Genomic DNA, 23,050 nt, shown 5'->3' with positions numbered 1-23,050 from the left:
GGGTATAGAAGACTATATTAAAGGGTGTGGAATGATCCAGTTAATGACATTAATGAATACGTGAAATTTAAAGATCACAAGAGTACCTCCAATCGCACGCAGGTGTTACACATGATTTGTTTTAGAGTCCCAGAAACGTTACAAAATCGGTTGTTGACAAATTGCTGGAGTCTCTAATATTCTTCAACTGGCAAAGCAGTTTGGGATTTATGTCTGAAAGGGTATACTGAGGATAATAGACTTATGAATATGAACGATGGTATAAAGACAGCTTTGTTTTTTTCTTCTCAGCTCTGATTCGGCCCGATATGAAAGACGCTGACCATTTTTTACATCCATGTATAGTAAAGCAAAGAAGGAGATAAAGCACAGAACAATGTCAGGAGGCGTGCAGAAGGTCAATTCTCCTTATGGCAGGAAGCAGTTGTGTTCATTTTTGTGCTCTTTACTCCAAGAGACACTCCTAGTATGAGTCAGCAACTGTCTATCGGGTACATAGTTGAATGAAAAGGATTAACAATGACACTGAAAAATGCACTGTGCTGCACATTTCATATCCTTAAAGTTTCACCTCTCTGCACGTGTCATTTGTCTGTAAACGTCTGACTAACCTTGTGTGAATGCGGTGTTTGGGTTCTATGGCATGCACCCATCTGTTGTGCATCAACGTTTCCCTTGGATAGTTTTTTTCTCACCCTCTCTTTCCCTCTTGTATGTGTGTGACTCTGTGTTTGCGCTCCATCTCTCCAGTATTTCATGCTCACCTACTCATTCGCATATCCACAGGGAGGGAAGATCCCCATTCGCTGGACCGCTCCAGAGGCAATCGCCTACAGGAAGTTCACCTCTGCCAGCGACGTCTGGAGCTACGGCATCGTCATGTGGGAAGTTATGTCGTATGGCGAGCGGCCGTACTGGGACATGAGCAATCAAGATGTAAGATCACAAGAGAATTTATGCTTATATATAAGAAACCACCTTCTTCTTCCATTTATGTGGAAGAGCCATTCTTTTTCTCACCACACATCCACCCACAGCTCCAACTTTTGCTTGCCCTTGTTTCTGTGAATAACCAAAGCCATTTTTTCCTTCTTTATCCCCGGTTTTTATAATTCCCACCATTCACTCTCTTCTGCCGTGCTGTTTTCCATCGACCGCCTCTCTCGCATTGTCCGCCCTCCCTCTGCGCTACACTCTGTGATTAGAAGTGATTGGGATTTCTCTGTTGTCCTTCCCCAGGTGATAAATGCCGTGGAGCAGGACTATCGACTGCCCCCACCCATGGACTGCCCGACGGCTCTGCACCAGCTCATGTTGGACTGCTGGGTGAAAGAAAGGAACCTACGACCTAAATTCACCCAGATCGTGGCCACGTTGGATAAGCTTATTCGCAATGCTGCCAGTCTCAAAGTAGTCACCAACAGCACACAGTCCTCGGGGTAAGCCTTAATATAAAAAGCACATTGGTCACGTTAAAGTCAAAATTAGTATGAAGGCCATGTCAAGTGGAGATTTGCAGTAAATGCTTGTTTATGCTGAGGAACGTGTTATCATAGAAGGGGACTTTAAATGTGAGGGTGTTTTTCTAAATGCCCCTGAGGGCTCTTGTTAAGTGTAATGCTCTGTGTATTAATAATGCATAATTATGGTCATAGCATAAATGGATATTAGTAATGACTACCTTTCCTGAGTCATATGGCGGATTAGGCTTGCTTGGCTTTTGCGGTGTAATATAATAACAAGAACCTTCAGTCAGTTAAGTTTATTGATTTAAGAAACTCAGTCAGTAAAGAGAGTGCTGGTCAGGCAATTTCATTAGCACCAAGGGAAGAGAACTCTGCAAGTATTGCTAAGTTTAAATAGTGGATATGAATGTTCCTGAATCATCTGCAACAGGCTTCTTTTTTATTGTTCCGATATCATCTCATTCAACTCTTTAGTTTGCACAAGCTCAGGGTAAGCTGTTATACAAATCCAAATTACCATTGCTCAATTCGAGCCTTAAAGCAGCTTTATCGCCAGCTGGGAGCTCGACGTGTCACATCTACATTTAGCTGAACTATCTTTCCGTCCAATTGGTTTCTTGGAAAGAATTTGGAGGAACGAGTTGGCACAAAGCTGATGGGGCTGACCTACCTATCTGTCTCTGCATCGGGGTCTTTCTGTCTTGAGGGAGGGACAGAGACAATCCTGGGTTGTGCTCAAGGGGGAAACCAGGGTCTCGGTTGGCCACAGGAGCGACGCTCTTAGAAGATTAAGCTTGCGGTTAATTAGCCCGATTAAGGCGATGCAAAAAAGAGATGAGAGTGCCTTTTAATTAGCCACTAACGAGATTTTAAATGGGCCAGCAGAGAGGTGGCCTCCTGCCGATAGACCTAACAAGGGAGGAGTAAAAGATGTTACAGTCGTCCTGGTCGGCACTGAAGGGTGGCTGGAGGTTAGCTAACGCTGTCTGACATTAAAGACTTTGACTGCGGGAGTTGCACATGCCTGACCTGACTGAATATTTGCCCGCGTGAGCTTCGGTGATTTCTATCCTTTGCTGCAGCTCAATCGGTCAGAACAAGCAAAGAAAGAAACAACAAACTTTTTAAAACAATGACTGCATAAAAGGCCAAACCACTGACTAATGCAGCAGCCATTTTTTTATGACATGAAGTTCGGCTCGTAGTGGACTCACTAGCTAGCTCACAGCACTATCCAGCCTTCCTGCTGCGTTGTGCTTGTGGCTAACATGTGGCCAGCATAAGTCTGGACCCCTTTTGAAGCCAATTTTATGGGAGGACCAACAATACTCCATTAAGAGAAGCCAGTGTCGTGCGTTAACGACAGCCCGAGGGCTTGGATGCCCAAGCACAGGCCTTATTAAAAATCACTCCATCTACACCACTCAATGGAGCCTCTGTATCACTGTTATTAACTCCCCTCCTCCTCCTCCGTGTGCTTTCTCCTTCCCCTCTCGTTCTCTCTCCATTCCTTTTAATTGTTAATGAATCTAATGCCATCAAAAAGGATGACAGGGATCAACGGAGCAGAAAGGAGTGGAGACAGTGGTGCTCTTTCTTGTTTTTTCCCTTCACATCCCAGGACATTCTCTCCACCTCCACCTCCTCTGTCGTTCATCTGCTGCGCTTCGCTCTGAGTTGTTGCGCTGTTTTATTAAAACTCCCAAGGTGGCCTCTCTATCTGCAGCGTTGATCAGCGCAGGAGGTTAGGTTCTTTTTTTCCCCTAAAGAAGCCCTTTTGGGGCTGTCAACAGGTGCGCAGCAACACGCAGAGCGCCCTCCGACATGTTTTCAAGACGTTTGAGGGAAGCGTTGCGCAACTAATCACATTCATGCGCTGTCAAACACACATGAACTATGAGTTTGTGAGTCATTTCTTCCAGAGTCCCCAACATTGCAAGTCGGCGCTAATGCGAAACCGCGCACACATGTGAGTGACATCTGTGTTTACATTTCAGTGTTTTCCCTCTTTTCCTGAAAGCAATTTTTAAAAAATATTTCCACCTTTGCGGACTCGTGTTGCACACAGTGTATCATTTTATGCATTGGTAATTATGCACTGAAAGGCATATGGCTCCCAGCCCGTCGTTTAAGCTCGTGTTCTCACAGCCGGACGAAATTTGATTTGAACTGACCTGCAAAACCGCAAAGAGTCCAATCTTTCCAGATCAGATTTAAAGCACGTTTGTAGATGGTTTAATAGTGCAATCAGTACAACCACACAGATTGAATTTCAAGTTGTTGTTGATCTTTTGTTTTTTTCCTCCTTTCATCAGTCCCCAAACAATACACCGACATCTCTTTGCAACAAAAAGAACGAGACGCAAAACACAAAGACAGAGCTTTTCAGATATTTCCAGGTTTTCATTTCTTGAGGTTTTCATAAAGAAGGCACTTTTCTGCATTGTTATTAACATTATCACCATCACCGATGCTGCCAGGCAGATGCATTCCTGACTAAAACGATCTCCACTTGGTTTCTTTAACACTTGTTGCTGGTTTAAGCTAGATTTGAAGCTCTGTGTGTGAATACACGTGACCTCCCCTCACCAGCTGTTGCGCCAACATCCACCACCCAAGCCTCCAGCCAGTCTCTCCACAGTCACAACTTGCTCCTCACCCACCCTGTACATTCCCTGGGTCCTCGCCCCGCCCCTCCACTCGCCCCTGCACACAACTCAGTACAGAGGAGAGGAGAGGAGGAGGGGGGGGAGAACAGAGGAGGAGAGAAATGGAGAGGTGGCGCTCAGCGGGGGGCGTTTGGGGGTGAGGTTGGCCGGTAGAGGCACACAGAGTGACGACCTTAACCCTCTCTCTCTCTCTGTTTCTCTTTCTCTCCTCCCTCCCTTCCCCCCTGTCCCCTAATGTAGGGTTTCTCAGCCCTTGCTTGACCGCTGTGTGCCAGACTATACCACTTTCACCACTGTGGGGGACTGGCTGGATGCCATCAAGATGAGCCGCTACCGTGACAACTTTGTCAACGCAGGATTTGCTTCCTTTGACCTGGTGGCCCAGATGACAGCAGAGTGAGTGGAGCTACTCAGGTCTACAACGCCTGAGCGGGACTGAGATTCAGAGTCAAATTAAAAACACTTAAATATGATGATGAGATGCGGAAAACAGGTCTCTGAACCAACTCAGATATCACAGAATAAGAAAAAGAATACATTTATATTTGTTTTCCAGTAGGTATGCTCACATACTTTGATATATGCTGAACACTAGTTTAATAATTGAAGATGTCAGAGATAACAAAGTGATTATATTTGGTTGATCAGAAGTTGCTTGCTCAGAAACTGATACTTTGTCGCCCGTTTTAGAAGCAAACAAATCACCGTTACACGATTGCACAGCACCGCAGCCTACAATTTTTAAGCTAACTCCTGCGGCTGTTTCCTTTACTGCAATTTGGTTCAGCTTTGATCATGTTTACAAACAGGAAATGATGCAATGGAAACCATGGAAATTGCAGGCCAGTGATGATTAAATAAATGAATTAGGATTATAATGATAAATAAATCATTCTCATTAGGTGCATAATAGACAGTGGAGGTGGGAGTAATTTGTTTCAATTTGGCTAGGCTGACAGGTGTGGTGTACTGTGGCTCTCTGTTGCCCTTAATGGCCAGTAATTCCTCTAATGGTGCCCATTTATTATCATTTCATCCTCCGTCACTGTGCTGATGGGGTTGGCAAAATATGGGGGGTGGGGGAGAATTTGTTTGTGTGAAGTTGTGGCGACTCGAATGTGACGAGAGGACAGATGTGCGCTGCGAAATTGTGTACCTGCGATTATGTACATATCTGGTTAAGTGATAGACTTCACTGTATACCTTTGTTTTTGAAGCAGAGAAACTCATAAAGTGAGAAAGCATGTTGTCTGTAGGTTATATTAGATCAGAAGGGACAGGACGCGTACAGAGGCAGAGCACTCGTGGTCAGCTGGTCAGCTGATGGTCTGCTCTCTCCTCAGCTATTATCTGGAGAAGTCAACTAAGTGTATGTATAGACATATTTATACTAGTATGAAATTACTGACATTGAAAATATCCTTCACACCATTACACCACAACCAGTCTGAATCATCGACATAAGGCCGGATGGATCCATGTTTTCATGTTGTTTTAAGTTCTGACCCTTCGAAATGTCGCAGCAGAAACTGACACTCATTACCCAGGCACCTGCTATGGTCCAGTTTTACTTAACCTCTGCGTACTGTAGCCCCTGTTTCCTGTTCTTAGGGGTGACACCCAGTGTGGTCTTCTGTTTCAAGGTTCAACTTGTTGTGCATTTGGAGATGCTCTTCTGCATACTTTTGTTGTAACAAGTAGGTATTTGAGTAACTGATGCCTTCCCATCAGCTCGATGCACTCGCAGGAGGCATTTTTAACTCAGAGAACAGCCACTCGCTGGAAAAATTCTCTTTTTTAAACCATCCTCTGTAAACCCTAAAGATGGCTGTACGGGGAAAATCTCAGCAGATCAGCAGTTTCCAGCCCGTCTGACTTTGCCACGTTCAAAGTCACTTGACAACCGAGCTTTGCAATGGAGACGCTCTGTTTGAACTGCAGCAGGTTGACTCGACCATATGCACACGTCTAAATGCATTGAGTTGCTGCCACGTGATTGGGTGGTTGAAAGATGGACCTACCTGCTGAAAGTAGCATGTAGTTATACAGAGAAAGGCTGTTGTTGATGAAGAAAACCTTTTGCTTCCGTGTTCCCGTGTTTTTTTTCTCGCCAAGTGACAGACGGGTATAGACTCTGTGAAGTCTGCCACCTGCCAGACAGTAGCGAAGTTTGCACTTTAATCATTAACTGTCATTACTGCTGCTCGCCTCACATCCTCATGCCCACCTGCTGGGTAACAAAGGTATCATGCATTAAGACTAACACTCAGATGAGTGCTCCCATTTTGTTACCTCACTCTCAGAATCCATTTTATGGTCCATCGCCAAGGTGAGGCCTATGTTGCGTTCCCACCTGGTCGAGTATGTGTTCACTTGTGGTGAACAGTGAAATTTGCACTTCAGCTTCATGTGATGTTTTCCTTCTTTTATTTCTTTTCTTTTCTTTTCTTTTGTTTTCACGACTGAGCCACCTGTTCTCATTTTTCCTTTTTTTTTTTTGTTTCCTTTTTGTTCTTCGCTCACAGGGACCTGCTGCGGATAGGGGTTACATTGGCTGGCCATCAGAAGAAAATTCTTGGTAGCATTCAGGACATGAGACTACAGATGAACCAAACACTTCCTGTCCAGGTGTGAGTGAGAAGACACGCAAACCGATGCAGTCGAAGGACAGCCAGACGGAAAAAGGGGGAGAAACTGTGCCAGAGATTGCCACTGGAAAACCCTAGCTGCCTGACCCATCTCTGCCAATTAGACACTACGAAACTGGCTTGCAGTGCCTCTGAATATTTTTTCTTTCTTTATTTCATTACCACTTACATTTCCTGTTTCTGCATTTTTTGTTAGTTTTCTGTTTTTTCTCCCCCCATCCAATCGGAGCTTGTGTGTTTTTGAAAGAGGAGAAATAGTAAACCCCCGTATATCCTTACGCGTGCCTCACCAGCTCTGGAGTGAGTTGATGTTTGCATGCATGTGCATTGTAGTGGAGTTGGCCTTAGTCCTGTCACTTAAATGTCACACTCTTATCCTCACACAAGAGCCCCTCCCCTTGATTCCTGTTCCCAGCTCTGCTGGATGATCTATGTAGGAAAGAAGGAAGACCCTTGTATAAAAAAAAGTGAAAACGTTTTTACATATAACGAAAATCAACGCAAAAAAAAAAAAGTGTTTCAGACCACGAGAGAGCGAGAGGACAGTTTCCTTGTTTTGTTTTTTCCTTGCTAGAAGTTGTTTTATTGTGCATGTGTGTTGTTCTCCATCTTCATATTGAAGGTGTGTTATCTAAAAGGGCACTTGCTGGAAAAGGGTGGGGTGGTGGAGGAGGGCAATATGATGGGCTGCGGTCTAAAGGTCGAAGGAGTGACGGAGGTCAATAAAGGTCAAAGGGAGGCGGCCATATTTCTGGACACCTGTTTTGGTTGCTGGATCCTCGGTAGCTCAGAGACGACCTCTTCACTCTGACCTGAAGTGACTCAGGATAGTTTCCCAGTGTGGGAACACCTGCTCATCAACTGCATTTTACACCTGGTATTTTGCTTTTCTACTTTCCTTTGTCTGCACCATATTTTCTGTTTGTCAGATTTTTTTATTTTAATGTTTTTCTTTCTTGATCATATTTTGGGAGATTTGTGGTTTCAAAACGACTGGTCAGACTGAAGTACCCCCGCTGGATACGCGGTGACGACTGGGGGGGAGACGAGGACTGTGGCAACAAAATAGAAAGACCCTTTTGGCCTTTTGTGTGTATTTTTGTATGTGAGCGTGCGTGCATGTGGGTTTGTATGTGTGATCAAGTGCGACTGGATGTGCGGGTGTGGCGAGTTGCACACAAATATACTGTACAATACGGCTTCCGCTATTTGCCACCATGGAGAATTTACGCATGAACTGAACTGTGATAAGGAGCAAATATATCTGAAACACTTATGCTATATTCTGTGGACAACTGTTAAAAACATTCTTTTTTTTATTGAATCCAAAAAAATGGACTTTGGACGTAAACATATATATATATGAAATTATATATATATATATATATATGCATCATGCAGAAACTGAAGACAAACCATGATGGACACTTTAATTTCTACTTTCTATTGTGTGGGTTTTAGAAATAATCAGAATCCTTGTTTTAATTTCTTGGCGTCCTGCCCTATGTATTTATTTGTACCTCACCCACCAACCCACACACCCCTCCCCAACACCCAGAAGGACTTTAGGCCGTTTGGGGACTTGGAACAATCAGAAGGAAGAGAAACTCCCAAGAGGATTCACCTATTGAATTGATGATTATTAAAACAAGAGAAATTGCATAATAATTGGATATTGTATTTTTGTTGTTGTTCTAAACAGCCTGTACATGTTTTGTAACAAAAAATAAGATAAATAACAAGAGAAAAAAATGGTGTTTTGACAAAACGGACGTGCTGTTGTGAAATGTTTGATTTTGAGCGAAGAAAAGGACAAAGGAAGAAGTGGGGAAAGTCAGGAAGTAGGGTAGAAGAGTTGAACACCATTTGTCTGGGTTTCCTCTGAATGGTCAACTCACTGTAGGTGTGTTAAAGTTTTTGTGTGCCATTTAAACTCGATATTAAGCTTCCCTGAATCCATTCTCATTCGCAACATGAAGAGCGTTTGTGAAGCTGTACTTAATCGTCTTCCAGGCACATTATTTTCACTCCTGAAAGTCACTTAAATGCAGACCAACACATCTTACCAAGGACTGTTATTATTAGGGAGCAGGTCCAGAGGCATTGTTGTGTCAGACTAGTCATTTCCACCCCAAGAGGTGGAACTCCATCATGTGACCTGCACTTTCCTACAAAACGATACTCACGTGAGAGACATCAGAGGAGAACCCTGCTGGTCACTGTTGGTTAAAATAATGCAGGTGGCCCATCGGGTCTCACAAGGATATAAGCATGCGGCTGACACAGACATCCAGGGCAAGATGACCCATCATTAGAGCTCTTCATTCCCTCTGTGGCCTGTAATCATCCTGTTTCAGCTCATGCCGCTAGTGCACGATTAGTACAGTGCAGGATCAACAGCCCAGACACGCAGTCAAAATCTGCAGCTCCTTTCATCGTAGCTGAAAGCCACAATTCTGAGACTGCACCATCTGCACCCCTCACAGAGAGGTATTTCAAGTTAGCTGAATAGGGATCTGCAAGGTACATCACCGGTGTCACCTTCCAGAGGTGATCAGCACATTATGACAATATTATTCCGTAGATATGTAAGGACAGCATGATGTTAGTGACTGTGGAGCGTGCCAACCCCTCATAAGTTCTTTCAAATGAAGAGGACGTTATGCAAAGCACACAATGCGTTCCCACCTTTGCGTGTTCTCATTCCACATACATGTGTTGTCACTACTGCTAGTACACTCTATTAAGGGCTTACTAACATGTAACAGTTGTAGGAGAAACTCAAATAGGAATTCTGCAGTTAAGTCAGACTTCATTGAGGTCGCCAAGGCATATTTGACATGATGGCTCACAACCAGGCGTGTCAGTCCCGGCGACAACATTTGCTAACATGAGTAGAATCTGTTGGCAGGCTTTAATTTTTTTCCACAAGTATATTGTTTCCTCTTATGATGCAAAACACTGTTTTGTTGGAAAAGAGCGATAGACATTGAGATATGACAGAAGCAGAAATAACAGACTCGTAGTCTCACTTTTTTCATTTGTCAAAGTTTCTTACCATACACTTCCTTCACTGGGCTCAGTCACTCAGCTTAACCCCACTGTTGTCAACTTGGATGCGGTGCCAAACGAGACACAGCTGACGGGCAAAAAAAGCTGGAAAACAGGGAATAAAGGGGCTCAACGAAATCAGAAGGCAGACATGCCTAATCATGAAAAATGACAGTTTTGGAGCTCGCATGAACTCTTGATGAGGTGCACATGGTGTTCCGGACCCTGGAGCTGGGTTCACCAAAGTTAACCGGCCATGAGTGATGAGCTCAAATGGCAGCATTGCACATATTTAAAAGATTAAACCGTAACCACATCAACGCAAACAATTAATCTTTAAGTGTATTTTTCACACATTTGGGAGAGTGTTTCGTATTTAACATCGCTGAGAGGAAATAGCTTTCTCTCCTGTGTTCTTTGTTCATTTATCAGACTTTATGATGCTGAAATTGAGATAAACTGGTACTTTTAGTCTGTGTGAGCATGTGTGTGTGTGTTTGTGTGTGAGACCATATGTTAGAAAAGTATTGCCGTTTTCATCATCAGAGATCGGGCTTTGTCCGCTATCTCCTTGTGTGCCACATGGATTTAAACTATCCAGACATTCCTGCCTTTCTTTACATTTTACATCATCCACCACAGCACATTCACCCGCCCTCTCCCAACCCCGCCCCTACCCCCGCCCCTCACTTATATATCTTTAGCTTTTTTTTCTTCAGTTGTGTTTTAAATAAATATATACAGTACTGTCTTTTCTTCTGTCTTCTCTTCTCACTACGCATATGTCTTCTCGCCACTTTTAAACACCCTCGTAAAAGTAAGCGACATGTTTCAGAGAGTACTGTACATGTTTAGTGAAATGGGGGTAGGTGGGGGTGAATGAAGAACTGATAGACTCAATTGTTGATTCCTCTTTGAAAAGGATTGAGATGTATTTAATGATGCAGACATAAACAAGAAATTACTAAAAGGTGATGATGCATTCTTGTAGAAATATTTTTAAAAGACCCTTTTGCATTAAATTATTTAAGAAATGAAGCCTTTGTGTTGTGTTTTGAATTGATAATTTATGCCTGTGGACTTGGACGTGTATCATGTTCTTATTTTATGCCATGCCAGTTCGTAATCACTCACTTGTTTTGCAGTCAAATTATTGCCCGTTACAAACATTTAATGTTACTGTGACAAACCCAGGGCTTTAAAGTAATGACAATAGCATGTCTTCTTGGGTAAAGCAACATCAAAGCCTTCATCAGGACAGAAAGAAAAACATATTAATAAATAAAAATTACAAAAATAAAAGACAAATCAGGTTTAGCTTAACCAGGGGTAGGCAACTCCAGGCCTCGAGTGCTGGTGTCCTGCAGGTTTTAGATGTGCCCTTGATCCTTGCAGCTGATTCAGATGGCTAAATTCCCTCCTCAACATGTCATGAGGTTCTCCAGAGGCCTGGGAATGAACTAATCATTTGATTCAGGTGTGCTGACCCAGGGTGATATCTAAAACCTGCAGGACACTGGCACTCGAGGCCTGGAGCTGCCCCTGAGCTAAGATCCCACTCTGTGGGCAATTTAGAATAACCAGTTAACTTAACCCCACTAATTCCATGTCTTGGGACTGCGGGACAAGCCAGAGTGCTCAGAGAGAACCCATGCAAACATGAGGAGAGTATGCAAACCGTGCACAGAAAGTCCTTGGCCAAGTGGTGGAATTGAACTCAAGACCTTCACGCTGTGGGGCAACAAGGTAACTCATCATACCGCGTGCTGCCTTCTTAACTCCAACTGAAGCAATAAGGCTTAAGGATGTTTCAGACAGGCTTAAGCTGCATTACTGCTCTTCCCACAGAAAAAAAAAACAAACCAAACCTGAAGATAACAAAATCTTTAAGACACTAATAGAAACTGATCTATGGAAGACGTTACCTGGAGTTCATCTGTTTCTGCTGCACCTGTAGTTCCATGATGGCATTTACAAAGCCAGTTGGTCCGTAATGTGCGTGAGTATAAAAAAGGAACATCTTAGAGAGGCAGAGATTCCAGAAATAAAGATGGGCAGAGGTTCACCAGTCTTGCAAAAAACTGCACCTACCCAATGAATAAAAGGAATATCTCCTCATCTACAGTTCATAATATTGTTTCTAAAAATACAGAATCTGGAGAAACCTCTGTGCACAGGAAATCAATACTGAATGCCCTTAATCTCGACTCCCTCAGACACAGCTGCATCAAAGTGAATCAAATGATTCTGTCATAGAAATCACTGTCTGGGAACACAGTTCACTGTGCTATCCACAACGCTTGCTGAAAGCTCAATCATGCAAAGCAGCCATATGTGAACATGATCGAGAAATGCTGCTGTCTTTTCAGGGCCAAAGCTCATTTAAAATGGACTGAGACAAATTGGAAAACTGTTCTGTGGTCAGCGGAGTTGAAATTTGAAATTCTTTGTCAAAAACATGGACACCATTTCCACCAGATTAAAGAGAAGAGAGACCATCCGGCTTGTTATCAGCCCTCAGTTCAAAGTCTACGTTTCAGCTGAGGGCTGATGGTGTGAGAGTGCATCAGCACCTGTTGAACTGGCAGCTCGCACATCTGGAAAGACACTGAAAGGTAAACGCAGGTTTTGGAGCAACATATGCTCCCATCTAGACGGTGTTTCTCAGGGAGGGCCTTGCATATTTAAACAAGACAATGCTAAACCACATCCTGCATCTATTACAGTAGCATGGCTTCACAGTAGAAGGGCGGTTAAACTGGTCTGCCTGGAGTCCAGACCTTTCACCAGCTGAAAACATCTGACCGTGCACGAACAGAAAAATATAGCAGAGACCTGGGACTGTTGAGCAGCTAGAATCCTTATTAGATCAATTTTAAAATCCTTTCTATAAAACATGGGTGTACAGGATGTTATGTTTTTATCTAGATTTTATTTACCTAACATATAACTGGATGTAAGCCGTAAAATATCCTCTAAAGATATTTTTTCTTTTCTTTTAAAATTCTACAAATGCATAGATTATCCAAATATACAAAATAATGACATTAAACTATTTTGGTTATGTAAGTTTTCTTTTTAGAGGATGGGTTGGTATTTCTTTTTTTTCAGTTTCAGCTTTTAGATCGGTTGTAACGAACCATAATAAGCTTGGTCACAATCAAATCAAAAAGTTATGTCAATAACCGACAACTTTAAAGCTCCCCATATTTTCTTTCAAGCTCACTAATTAATATGAGCTCAACTCCTCTCTGCAGGCACTGAGCAACAATTTTGTTTTCCAGCAGAAAGGCGAAGACGCTCAGATCATAGATTCTACCTCATTTGCCCCTCACCTCGTCCCTTGGCTCCCCTCTCCTTCGTTTCTTCTTCCAATTAAACGCAGAGCCTTGGATCAGTCCTCCTCGGTGTCTGGGTAAATCAGATATTTTCCAAATGCTCCACCTGTAGTAGATGTGCTCAGAGAAGTTTGAACATAGAAATATTTGAAATGCGTTGAAGCGAAATTATGTTTTTAGCCTTCTTACAGATTGATTTCAGTTATTGTAAATAGAGATGGACCGATCCGATATTACGTATCGGTATCGGTCCGATACTGACCTAAATTACTGGATCGGATATCGGAGAAAAATAAAAAATGTAATCCGATCCATTAAATATCACGAAAGCACCTCACAAAACTTGCAACACGCCGTAACTCACCTCAGAACGTTAGCACGTCGGAGCAGTAGGCATCACGTGATAGAGCGGCTGTGGCATGCGGGACCTGTCGGTGGTCTGGATAGCATGTGGAGCTTCGCTAGCAACCCGGCATTTCATCTCCGACAAAGTTATCCCCGAGAGAAGTATATGGGCTCAAAATGTGGTCATAAATATTTTGTACTTGTAAAAAAGATTTGTATGTGTAAAAAAGATTTGTGTGTGCGTAAAAAAGATTTGTATGTGTAAAAAGAATTTGCGTGTGCGTAAAAAAGATTTGTATGTGTAAAAAAGATTTGTGTGTGTAAAAAGAATTTGCGTGTGCGTAAAAAAGATTTGTATGTGTAAAAAAGATTTGTGTGTGCGTAAAAAAGATTTGTATGTGTAAAAAAGATTTGTGTGTGCGTAAAAAAGATTTGTGTGTGGACTTGGAAAAAAAACCCCTGCAAGTTACAAGTACGGATTTTTGACCCTATTTTTCTTCCCTTCATCTGATTGGTCAATGTCATGTCAATCACAAATGTAACAATCCAATCAGAGAACAGATGGGTTTGGCTGTCGAGGGGCGCTTTTTTTGAACTGCAGGTCTTTGAAGGGAATAAATGCCCTTTTACATGCCAACCCAGCGTTTTCCTTCATCACCACGAAGGAAAACAGTCTGTGGTTGTCCGAGTTTGGTGATTTTTATGTCACAGGTCTACGTGTTTAATACAGGGACTTCCACAGCCTTTTCAACAGCGCTGCGGACCGCGGGGTGGGGGCGGGCAGTGTTTTGGAAATGACAGTCTTCATTACAAAGCTTTCTTCGTTATGAATTAGCATACATGTTTTTATTGAACATTTGAAGAACTAGCAAAAAAAACAAACTCTTGTAGAGGACATAAAGTCAGAGATAGAAAAGACAAGGAGCAGGTGCATCTAGTACAGGTAGAGCAGCTGCAAAAACCCACAGAGCCCAGCAGCCAGCGTAACAAATTCTGGATCCTTTGCTTTTAGTTAGCAGTTAGCATTAGCAGCGTATCCTGCATCCGATGTGAAAGGACTTTTATGCTGCGCACTGTGACTCACAGTAATGGTCCTGGGTCAGCCCTGACTTTGTGTTAAACTAATCCTAAAGTAATAATGTTATTTCTAACCACTGATATACCACAACTTTTTCCTTTCAACAGCTACTGAAAGTTAGGGGACCTAGCTGCTATCGGATATTTATATAGCGATCCTCCAGCTTCAAACGGTATCACCCTTCAAGGACCTGCAGTTCAAAAAAGCGCCCCTCTGACAGCCTAACCCATCTGTTCTCTGATTGGATTGTTACATGTGTGATTGACATGACATTGACCAATCAGATGAAGGGTAGAAAAATAGGGTCAAAAATCCGTACTTGTAACTTGCAGGGGTTTTTTTTCTAAGTCCACACACAAATCTTTTTTACACATACAAATCTTTTTTACGCACACACAAATCTTTTTTACGCACACACAAATCTTTTTTACACATACAAATCTTTTTTACGCACACACAAATTCTTTTTACACATACAAATCTTTTTTACGCACACACAAATCTTTTTTACGCACACACAAATCTGTTTTACACATACAAATCTTTTTTACGCACACACAAATTCTTTTTACACATACAAATCTTTTTTACACATACAAATCTTTTTTACGCACACACAAATTCTTTTTACACATACAAATCTTTTTTACGCACACACAAATCTTTTTTACACATGTAATGGGGAAGCCTTTAGGACCCAGGGGACCCAATGGAGGGTATAAAAGAGGAAGTAGCAGCAGGTGCTCTTCATTTCCACTGACGAGCGGCTGTGAACAATGGTTGTGTGAGTAGGTGAAGAGCCTGAGAAGTTTTAATTGTCTGCTACACAAACAGTTGTTGTAAACCTCTACAGCAGAGGTTCGAGGTACAGGCTGTTTTTCTTTTAGTGTTTTTTTTTTTTTGTTTTTTTGAAATTTGTTGAAATGTATTTGATGTTTATTGTATTTTATGTTTTAGTAGTGATTTTCACAAGATAAGCCAAGATAAGCCAGGTGTGCAGCAAACACAGTTGTCTGCTGGAGGTATGTTAACTTAATATATTTGACATTAAAAAAAAGTATATTGATGCACTATAATCTAATTTATATTGTATTGCCTCCTGCAGGGCAGGCTGCACATGTGAATTTGTCGCTGTTTTTTTTTTTTCCCTCCTTCTCCTTGTTGTTGTGTTTTTGGTTTTGGTAGGGTCACCTTTTAAAACTGTTTTTTTTATGCCGGGTTTGTTTTTATTTCTACTGGGCTGGTGCAATATTAGTCGGGCAATGTGCAATCCCTGAGTGGGACTCTTACCTTAGGGGAATTAGGATCTTTAGAGGTGCTCTGTGTGGATTTGCAGTGAATAGGTTTTTATTAAGAGTGATTTTTAGTGCCACCGATTATTGCCTGAACTAGCACTTAGTGCATGCGATAAGTGTTCTGTTGGGCTCGTATTTATTTGGGGTGGATTTGTTTCTTTTAAAGCAACGAGCATCTGGGACCGCCAAGGGAGAGCAAGCCCTCAGGTGATAGTTGCATTGCTGGCAGGTTGCACCAATAACACTATCTTGTGGTCGTTAGTGACCTTTTTACCATTTTGATGTTTTAGGCCTTTTGCAAACCCTTTGTGTTCTTCTAAAATAATAAATTTTAACATATCTGACTGATATTGACCCTCTTGTCCTGTTTATTCTGGGCTCGTTCCTGTGAGAGCTTTGGGCCTGAAAGTTTGCACAAGTAGTATAGAGGCCCTTAGCGGTTACTCGGTGGCTTTCGCTCGCTACATTAATTGGCGTTGCCGACAGAATCCAGGTCATATCAGTTACGGTGTTTGGTTTTTATTTTAGTGTGGCCCTGTTTATTTTAGTAAGAGTGTTAGAGGAGAGGAGGAAAAACAGTGACATCTTCTACGGAGCGGAAGCCAACGGTTGGGCTGCTGCGGGGATAATAAACCTCCTTCGCCGACCCTATGGACGACGTACAGGCCCTCTTGGAGCAGCTGCAACAGCTAAAAGCAGCAAATGAACAGTTGAGAGACCAATTACAGGAACGTTCTCCTGTGACTGGTCTAGTGCCAGATCCAGTGCCAGGTCCATCTACTGTGCCGTCAAATATGAACCCAATAAATGAAGCTACAAATGTGTGTTACGTTTATGCACCTCGGGAGCGTAAATGCCCAAGGTTTACTGGTAAATTGTCAGTGGACTTGTTAACTGTTGACCAGTGGGTTGAAGAAGTACGTAGATGCCTGGAGATTCGTCCTATGTCAAGAGCAGCACAAGTGATGTTTGTGATGGACCATCTTGATGGCAGTGCTAAATCTGAGGTCTGTTTTCATTCGAGTATCAGCAGAGACACTCCTGACAAGATCTTTGATATTTTGGTCGAGCACTATAGCTGCACTCAGTCATATGTAGCTGCCCAGCTACAGTTCTTCCAGCGCACCCAGCGAGAAGGGGAATCTCTGCGAGATTACTCTCATGCCCTTAAATCTTTAATGGACACTGTAATCTGTAAGACACCAGGTGGTATTCCAAATTCTGATATATTGCTAAGGGACCAGTTTACTGAACATGTCCATGATGATATGCTGCGCAGAGAGCTGAAACAGCGGGTCCTTCAAACACCAGACATGTCCTTTCTTGCCCTACGCAGTATCGCCCTTAAGTGGGCTGATGTAGGTAGGCAGGGAGGGAAAACTAGGTCCAGAGCCTATTCTTGTGATACGAACTGTCAGGTAGTAGAGGGAGTTAATGCAGAGATGCATGCAGTCACCCTTGGGCCTAATGATGACATTCTACAGATAAAAGAGTGCCTTCGTAAACAACAGGTTCAATTGGATACGCTCATGAAGCAAATGTCTGTCCAATTTTCACAGCCGTCTCAGACTGAACTACCCCTGACCCCTCCCACAACTAGGCCTTTTCGTTTCCAGGCAGATGGAAAGCCAATTTGCCATCGGTGTGGTAGGGCTGGTCATATTGCCAGGTTCTGTAGGGTAAAACATCCAGCTATAAAGAATAGTGGTGGGTCTCATGCTGATGCACATGTACAAAGTCAGGTTGTGGAACAAGGCCCTGAGTCTCAGCCATCGGGAAACTAGGTCCCTCTGGTGCAGAGAGCCAGGCATCAGGAACAGGGTTTATAGGCTCAGCTGAAGTTGTTATGGAAGATCCCTCTCGACTAATTGGGAATTGTCCAGTGGTGGAAATAGAAATGGGGGGTGTTATAGTTCCCTGTCTTTTGGATACTGGGTCCATGGTCACCACTAGAGCTGGACCGATCCGATATTACGTATCGGTATCGGTCCGATACTGACCTAAATTACTGGATCGGATATCGGAGAAAAATAAAAAATGTAATCCGATCCATTAAATATCACGAAAGCACCTCACAAAACTTGCAACAGGCTGTAACTCACCTCAGAATGTTAGCAGTCGGAGCAGTATGCATCACGTGATAGAGCGGCTGTGGCATGCAGGACCTGTCGGTGGTCTGGATAGCATGTGGAGCTTCGCTAGCAACCCGGCATTTCATCTCCGACAAAGTTATCCCGAGAGAAGTAAAGCAAGTGTGTAAGTCCATCTCTGAATGTAAAGCATTCCTGCGTTAAGCTTAACAAACGACTGCCTCTTCTTGCTGCTACTTCAATCGTGAAACTGCTTAACGATCAGCTGATCGGCTTTTCTGTCACGAGTCCCTGTCTCTAGTTTGCTTTTGGCCCACTTTGCACCAGAAAGAGGAAACCAGCGGCTGAACAACAGCAGCACGTTTAAGCTTGATCAGCTGTTGTTAGAATGTATTTAATCTTACTTTCTACTCCAGGATCTTTTTCTACGTAGCTGACGGCTGGTAACTGTGCAGGGGCGGATCTAGCAAAGTTTAGCCAGGGGGGCTGATAGGGCATTAACAGGGAAAAGGGGGCACAAAGACATACTTTTCTTTCTTATTCTCATTTAAAATGTCTAGCTTTTAATAAATAATTATCTGACACCCAAAGTTTTAATTTGATGTAAAATGAATAGAAGTCCATTATTGTATATAGTAACTATTAAGTCTAATATATATACCCTAGTAAGCTATAGTACTTTTTCCTTTGGGAAGGTACCATCTGTGCAGTCTGCAATTCTGTTGAAGAAAGATGTTGAATCTATTTAATATTTCTTGAAAAATAATTGATTTCTGTGCATTTTTTTTCACACTGCATCAAATTAAGGTTGATTACATCGATTAAGCATCATGAGGTGGAGCGTGAGGGGTGGTTCCCTATTTTTTATTTATTTATTTTTATTGTTGCTGGGAGTTGGAACCCTATTAGTTAGGTTGCTTAATATTTATGCTAAGTACTCTTTAAAATACCAGAATAGGGAGGATGGTGTAGGTTTAAGTTTATTAGATTGATCAGTATTGCTGAACTATGAAATATTTTTTTTTGCATACAGGTATAACAGAATAGCTTTAGTGTAGTTGTTGTTTTAAACTTGAGTATGAACTTATACAAAATGCAGCAAGATATTTAAAAAACAGTTTTGTTGATTAAAAAACACTATATCGGATTCATATCGGTATCGGCAGATATCCAAATTTATGATATCGGTATCGGTATCGGACATAAAAAAGTGGTATCGTGCCATCTCTAGTCACCACTATTCGAGAGAGTTTCTTTGAGAAGCACTTCAGGTCGCAGGGGGTGGGGCACTTAAAGAAATGCCAATGGTTACGCCTCAGGGCAGCTAATGGGTTGAAAATCCCCTATATAGGCTACATGGAGCTTGATGTGACTGTTTTTGGTGGCACCCTGACAAAAATGGGCGTGTTGGTGGTGGGGGACCCTCTAGATGGGAGCGTTCAGCAGCCACAGAGTGTGCCTGGCCTCTTGGGGATGAATATCATTAGCCGTTGTTACCACCTACTCTTTGAGCAGTTTGGCCCTCGTCTGTTTGAATCTCCTGCCCTTGAAAATGCCAGTAAGACGTGGAGAGAGACACTTCACAAGTGTCAGCGCATTGAGGCTTTGAATACATCCGGGTATTTAGGTAAAGCAAAAGTCCACGGTCGAGCTGTTTGTGTCCCTGCTGGTTCGTTGAAATGGATACGTACTAGCTGCCCCTCTGCTGCTAACATTAACCTTCCATCAGTGCTCCTGGAGCCCATAGCGACAGGTAATCCCCTGCCAGGGGGCATCTTGGTTTCTCCGGCCCTCCTTTCTGTTGAACAGGGTGTTGTTGACATTCCGGTGGTTAATGTGGGAATTGAGGATGTTTGGTTACCGCCCTGTACACAACTAGGTGAATTGCATCTGGTTGACCCTCCATCATCTGGGGACTCTGTCATTACTGCAGAGTCTGATGATCCCACGTTGCAGATAACGATGCACGAAGTGACTGTACAGGCGCATCCGCACCTTGATTTTTCCGAGCTCTCATGGCCTAACTTGTCCAATGAACAGTCACAACAAGGAGTGTCACTTTTGCAGAAGTATTGTTCAGTTTTCAGCTATGGGGAGGGAGATTTAGGATGTACCACATTGGTGGAACATGAGATCCCTTTAATGGATGATGCCCCAGTGCGACAGCGGTATCGCAGGCTCCCACCCTCTCAGTATGAACAAGTGAAAGCCCATATTAAAGATTTGTTGGATAGGGGGGTAGTGCGTCTAAGCAGTAGCCCTTATTCTTCCCCAATTGTGGTGGTTTTCAAGAAAAATGGAGAGATTAGGCTGTGTGTTGATTACCGTTTGCTTAATGCCAAGACATGGAAAGATGCTTATCCATTACCCCGTATTGAGGAGTCATTAGATGCCCTGACGGGAGCACAGTGGTTCTCTACATTGGACCTTGCAAGTGGGTATAATCAAGTACCAGTGGCCGAGAAGGACAAAGCCAAGACTGCTTTCTGTACCCCTTTTGGTCTGTTCGAATTCAATCGAATGCCATTTGGGCTTTGTAATGCCCCTAGCACCTTTCAGAGGCTAATGGAGCGGATTTTTGGGGATCAAAGTTTCCAGTCCCTTTTATTGTACCTGGATGATATTGTTGTGTTTTCATCCTCCTTTGAGCAGCATCTGGAGCGTCTTGACTTGGTCTTAACGCGGCTCAAAGAACACAATCTAAAGTTGAAGCTGGAGAAGTGTCACTTTTTCCAGCCAGAGGTTCAATACCTCGGGCATGTGATATCGGCTTCTGGGGTGGCGACCGACCCTTCTAAGATTAGTGCAGTGGCTGAGTGGGCACGACCGACTACTTGTACAGAGCTACAGTCATTTTTGGGATTTGCCTCATATTATCGGCGTTTTGTTGAAGGTTTTGCCAAGTATGCTGCCCCGCTCCACCGGCTGGTGGGCGAGCTGGGAGGTACCAAGAAGAAACGTAGAAGTGGTGCCAGTGGGGCAATGTGTCACCTTTGGAGTGAGGAATGTGAGAATGCATTCCAAACACTAAAAAGGCTGCTGGTTAGTGCCCCAGTATTGGCATATGCAGATTTTGCTAAACCTTTTGTCCTTGAGATAGATGCTAGTCAGGCAGGGTTAGGGGCAGTTTTATCTCAGGAGCAAGAAGGAAAGAGGCGGCCAGTTGCTTTTGCTAGCCGGGGCCTGCGACCTAGTGAAAGGAATATGTCCAATTATAGCTCTAGAAAGTTGGAATTCTTGGCACTAAAATGGGCTGTCACTCAAAAATTCCGTGAATATTTGTTGGGAAATAAGTTTGTCGTGTTCACAGATAACAATCCCCTTAGCTATTTGCAAACTGCTAAATTGGGAGCCGTAGAGCAGCGATGGGCCTCAGAACTAGCTGTGTTCAACTTTGAGATTAAATATAGGCCAGGTCCCAGCAATCGCAACGCTGATGCATTGTCACGGCAACTGCATCCAGAGTCCATCTGGCCTGCTTCCAGGGTTGAAGGTTCCACAGGAAGTGCAAGATCAGACAGATGTAGGTCAACTGGGAAATGCTGTTGCCGCTACGTGTAGAGCCATAGGTGCATTTCCATCCCGACCTAAAGCTGATCTAATATCCCTTCAAGCTGCTGACCCGGTAATTGGCCCTTTTTCACAGTATTGGGAAAGAGGGAGGCTGCCTACCAAGCAGGAAATGGGTAATGTAAGTAAGGGAGTGAAAAAGTTGGTGCAACAGTGGCCCAGAATCAAGTTGAAGGAAGGTGTCTTGTATCGTCAAGTTCAGACACCTGGTAATGGCCAAGTTTTGTTTCAACTGTTGCTACCCCAGTGCTTGCAAACAGAGGTCCTGAGAAGTTTACATGATGATCATGGGCATCAAGGCATTGGACGCACTACAAGCCTGGTGAGAGAAAGGTGTTTTTGGCCCTTTATGGCACGTGACATTGAGAAATATTGTCAGGAGTGCGATCGTTGTGTCTTGGCAAAGGCTGTAAAACCAAAAGTTCGCACATTCAGGGGGGGTTTGGTGGCTTCTAAACCCCTGGAAGTCATTGCCATTGATTTCAGTGTTTTGGACAAGTCTAGTGATGGGCGTGAGAATGTACTTGTGGTCACTGACGTGTTTTCAAAGTTCTCTCAAGCATACCCTACAGTAGATCAACGGGCAAGTACAGTGGCACGGGTATTAACTGAAAAATGGTTTTATATCTATGGGGTCCCTAAGCGTATCCATAGTGATCAGGGAAAGAGCTTTGAGGGAGACTTGCTGAAACGTCTGTGTCACCTGTACGGCATAGACAAAAGCAGGACCACACCATATCATCCTGAGGGCAATGGACAATGCGAGAGATTTAACAGAACACTCCATGATCTGTTGCGTACGCTCCCTCCTGATAAGAAAAGAAAGTGGCCGCAATACTTGCCACAGGTATTGTATTCTTACAATACCACAGAACATCAGTCCACCGGTTTTTCACCTTATGAGCTTATGTTTGGTCAGAAGCCCCAGTTGCCCGTTGACTTCTTACTGGGGGCTTCCCAGTCGGAACCAATGTCTAGATCTGCGCAGGAGTGGGTAGAGGAGCATAAACAACGTCTAAGTTCAGTTTATGTGCATGCGAAAGAACAACTCCAACAAGCTGCAGAGAGGAGAAATAAACATTTTCAGCCCACAGTTACTTCCCTTCTCTCCCCAGGTACTCTGGTTTATCGGAAAAGTCATCCTTTAGGCCGCCATAAGATCCACGATGCCTGGGATCCTATGGTGTATGTTGTTGTGCAGAGTATGGACAAAGAAGGCAGGGTTTACAAAATACGCCCTAGAGATCGTTCAGGTCCAGACAAGAACTTAAATCGGGCCGAGTTGAGAGTAATACCCTCAGGTATTGTAGCACCTGCTCCAGACGAATATCCTCTCTCTGACCCAGGGCTGGTAGTTGAGTCACCCCGGCAGTCAACATCAGATACACCAGATGATGACAGTGAGGCTGGTGGAGTTGTACTCGCCCTTGTTCCAAACCCACCCAAAGATCAGCCACCCTCGGTATGTGTTCCCGAGCTTGTTAGTGAAACTAGTAGCAT

General features: G+C 43.4%; 1 protein-coding gene across 6 annotated transcripts in view; it reads left to right on the top strand.

The window, feature by feature from the left end:
• The window catches only part of ephb3b (eph receptor B3b), a 56,574-nt gene extending 45,701 nt beyond the window's left edge, over nt 1-10,873 (top strand). For 2 of the 6 annotated variants that reach the window (XM_085433220.1, XM_085433218.1), the window contains exons 13-16: nt 787-936; nt 1,240-1,439; nt 4,376-4,531; nt 6,661-10,873. In XM_085433220.1, the coding sequence (XP_085289346.1) occupies nt 787-936; nt 1,240-1,439; nt 4,376-4,531; nt 6,661-6,769 (615 nt within the window). In that variant the 3' untranslated portion in view covers nt 6,770-10,873. Of the gene's footprint in view, nt 1-750; nt 937-1,239; nt 1,440-4,375; nt 4,532-6,660 lie in introns of all 6 variants that reach the window. The other 4 variants (XM_085433219.1, XM_085433217.1, XM_085433222.1 and 1 more) reach the window with 3 other exon arrangements.
• The last annotated feature ends 12,177 nt before the right edge of the window (nt 10,874-23,050 follow it).

This window comes from Copadichromis virginalis, linkage group LG15, assembly GCF_057382275.1.
Source record: "Copadichromis virginalis isolate Kocher_CV1m ecotype Utaka linkage group LG15, C_Virginalis_male_GT1.1, whole genome shotgun sequence".
NCBI classification, from domain to species: domain Eukaryota; kingdom Metazoa; phylum Chordata; class Actinopteri; order Cichliformes; family Cichlidae; genus Copadichromis; species Copadichromis virginalis.
This window is presented reverse-complemented; position numbering and strand designations above follow the sequence as displayed.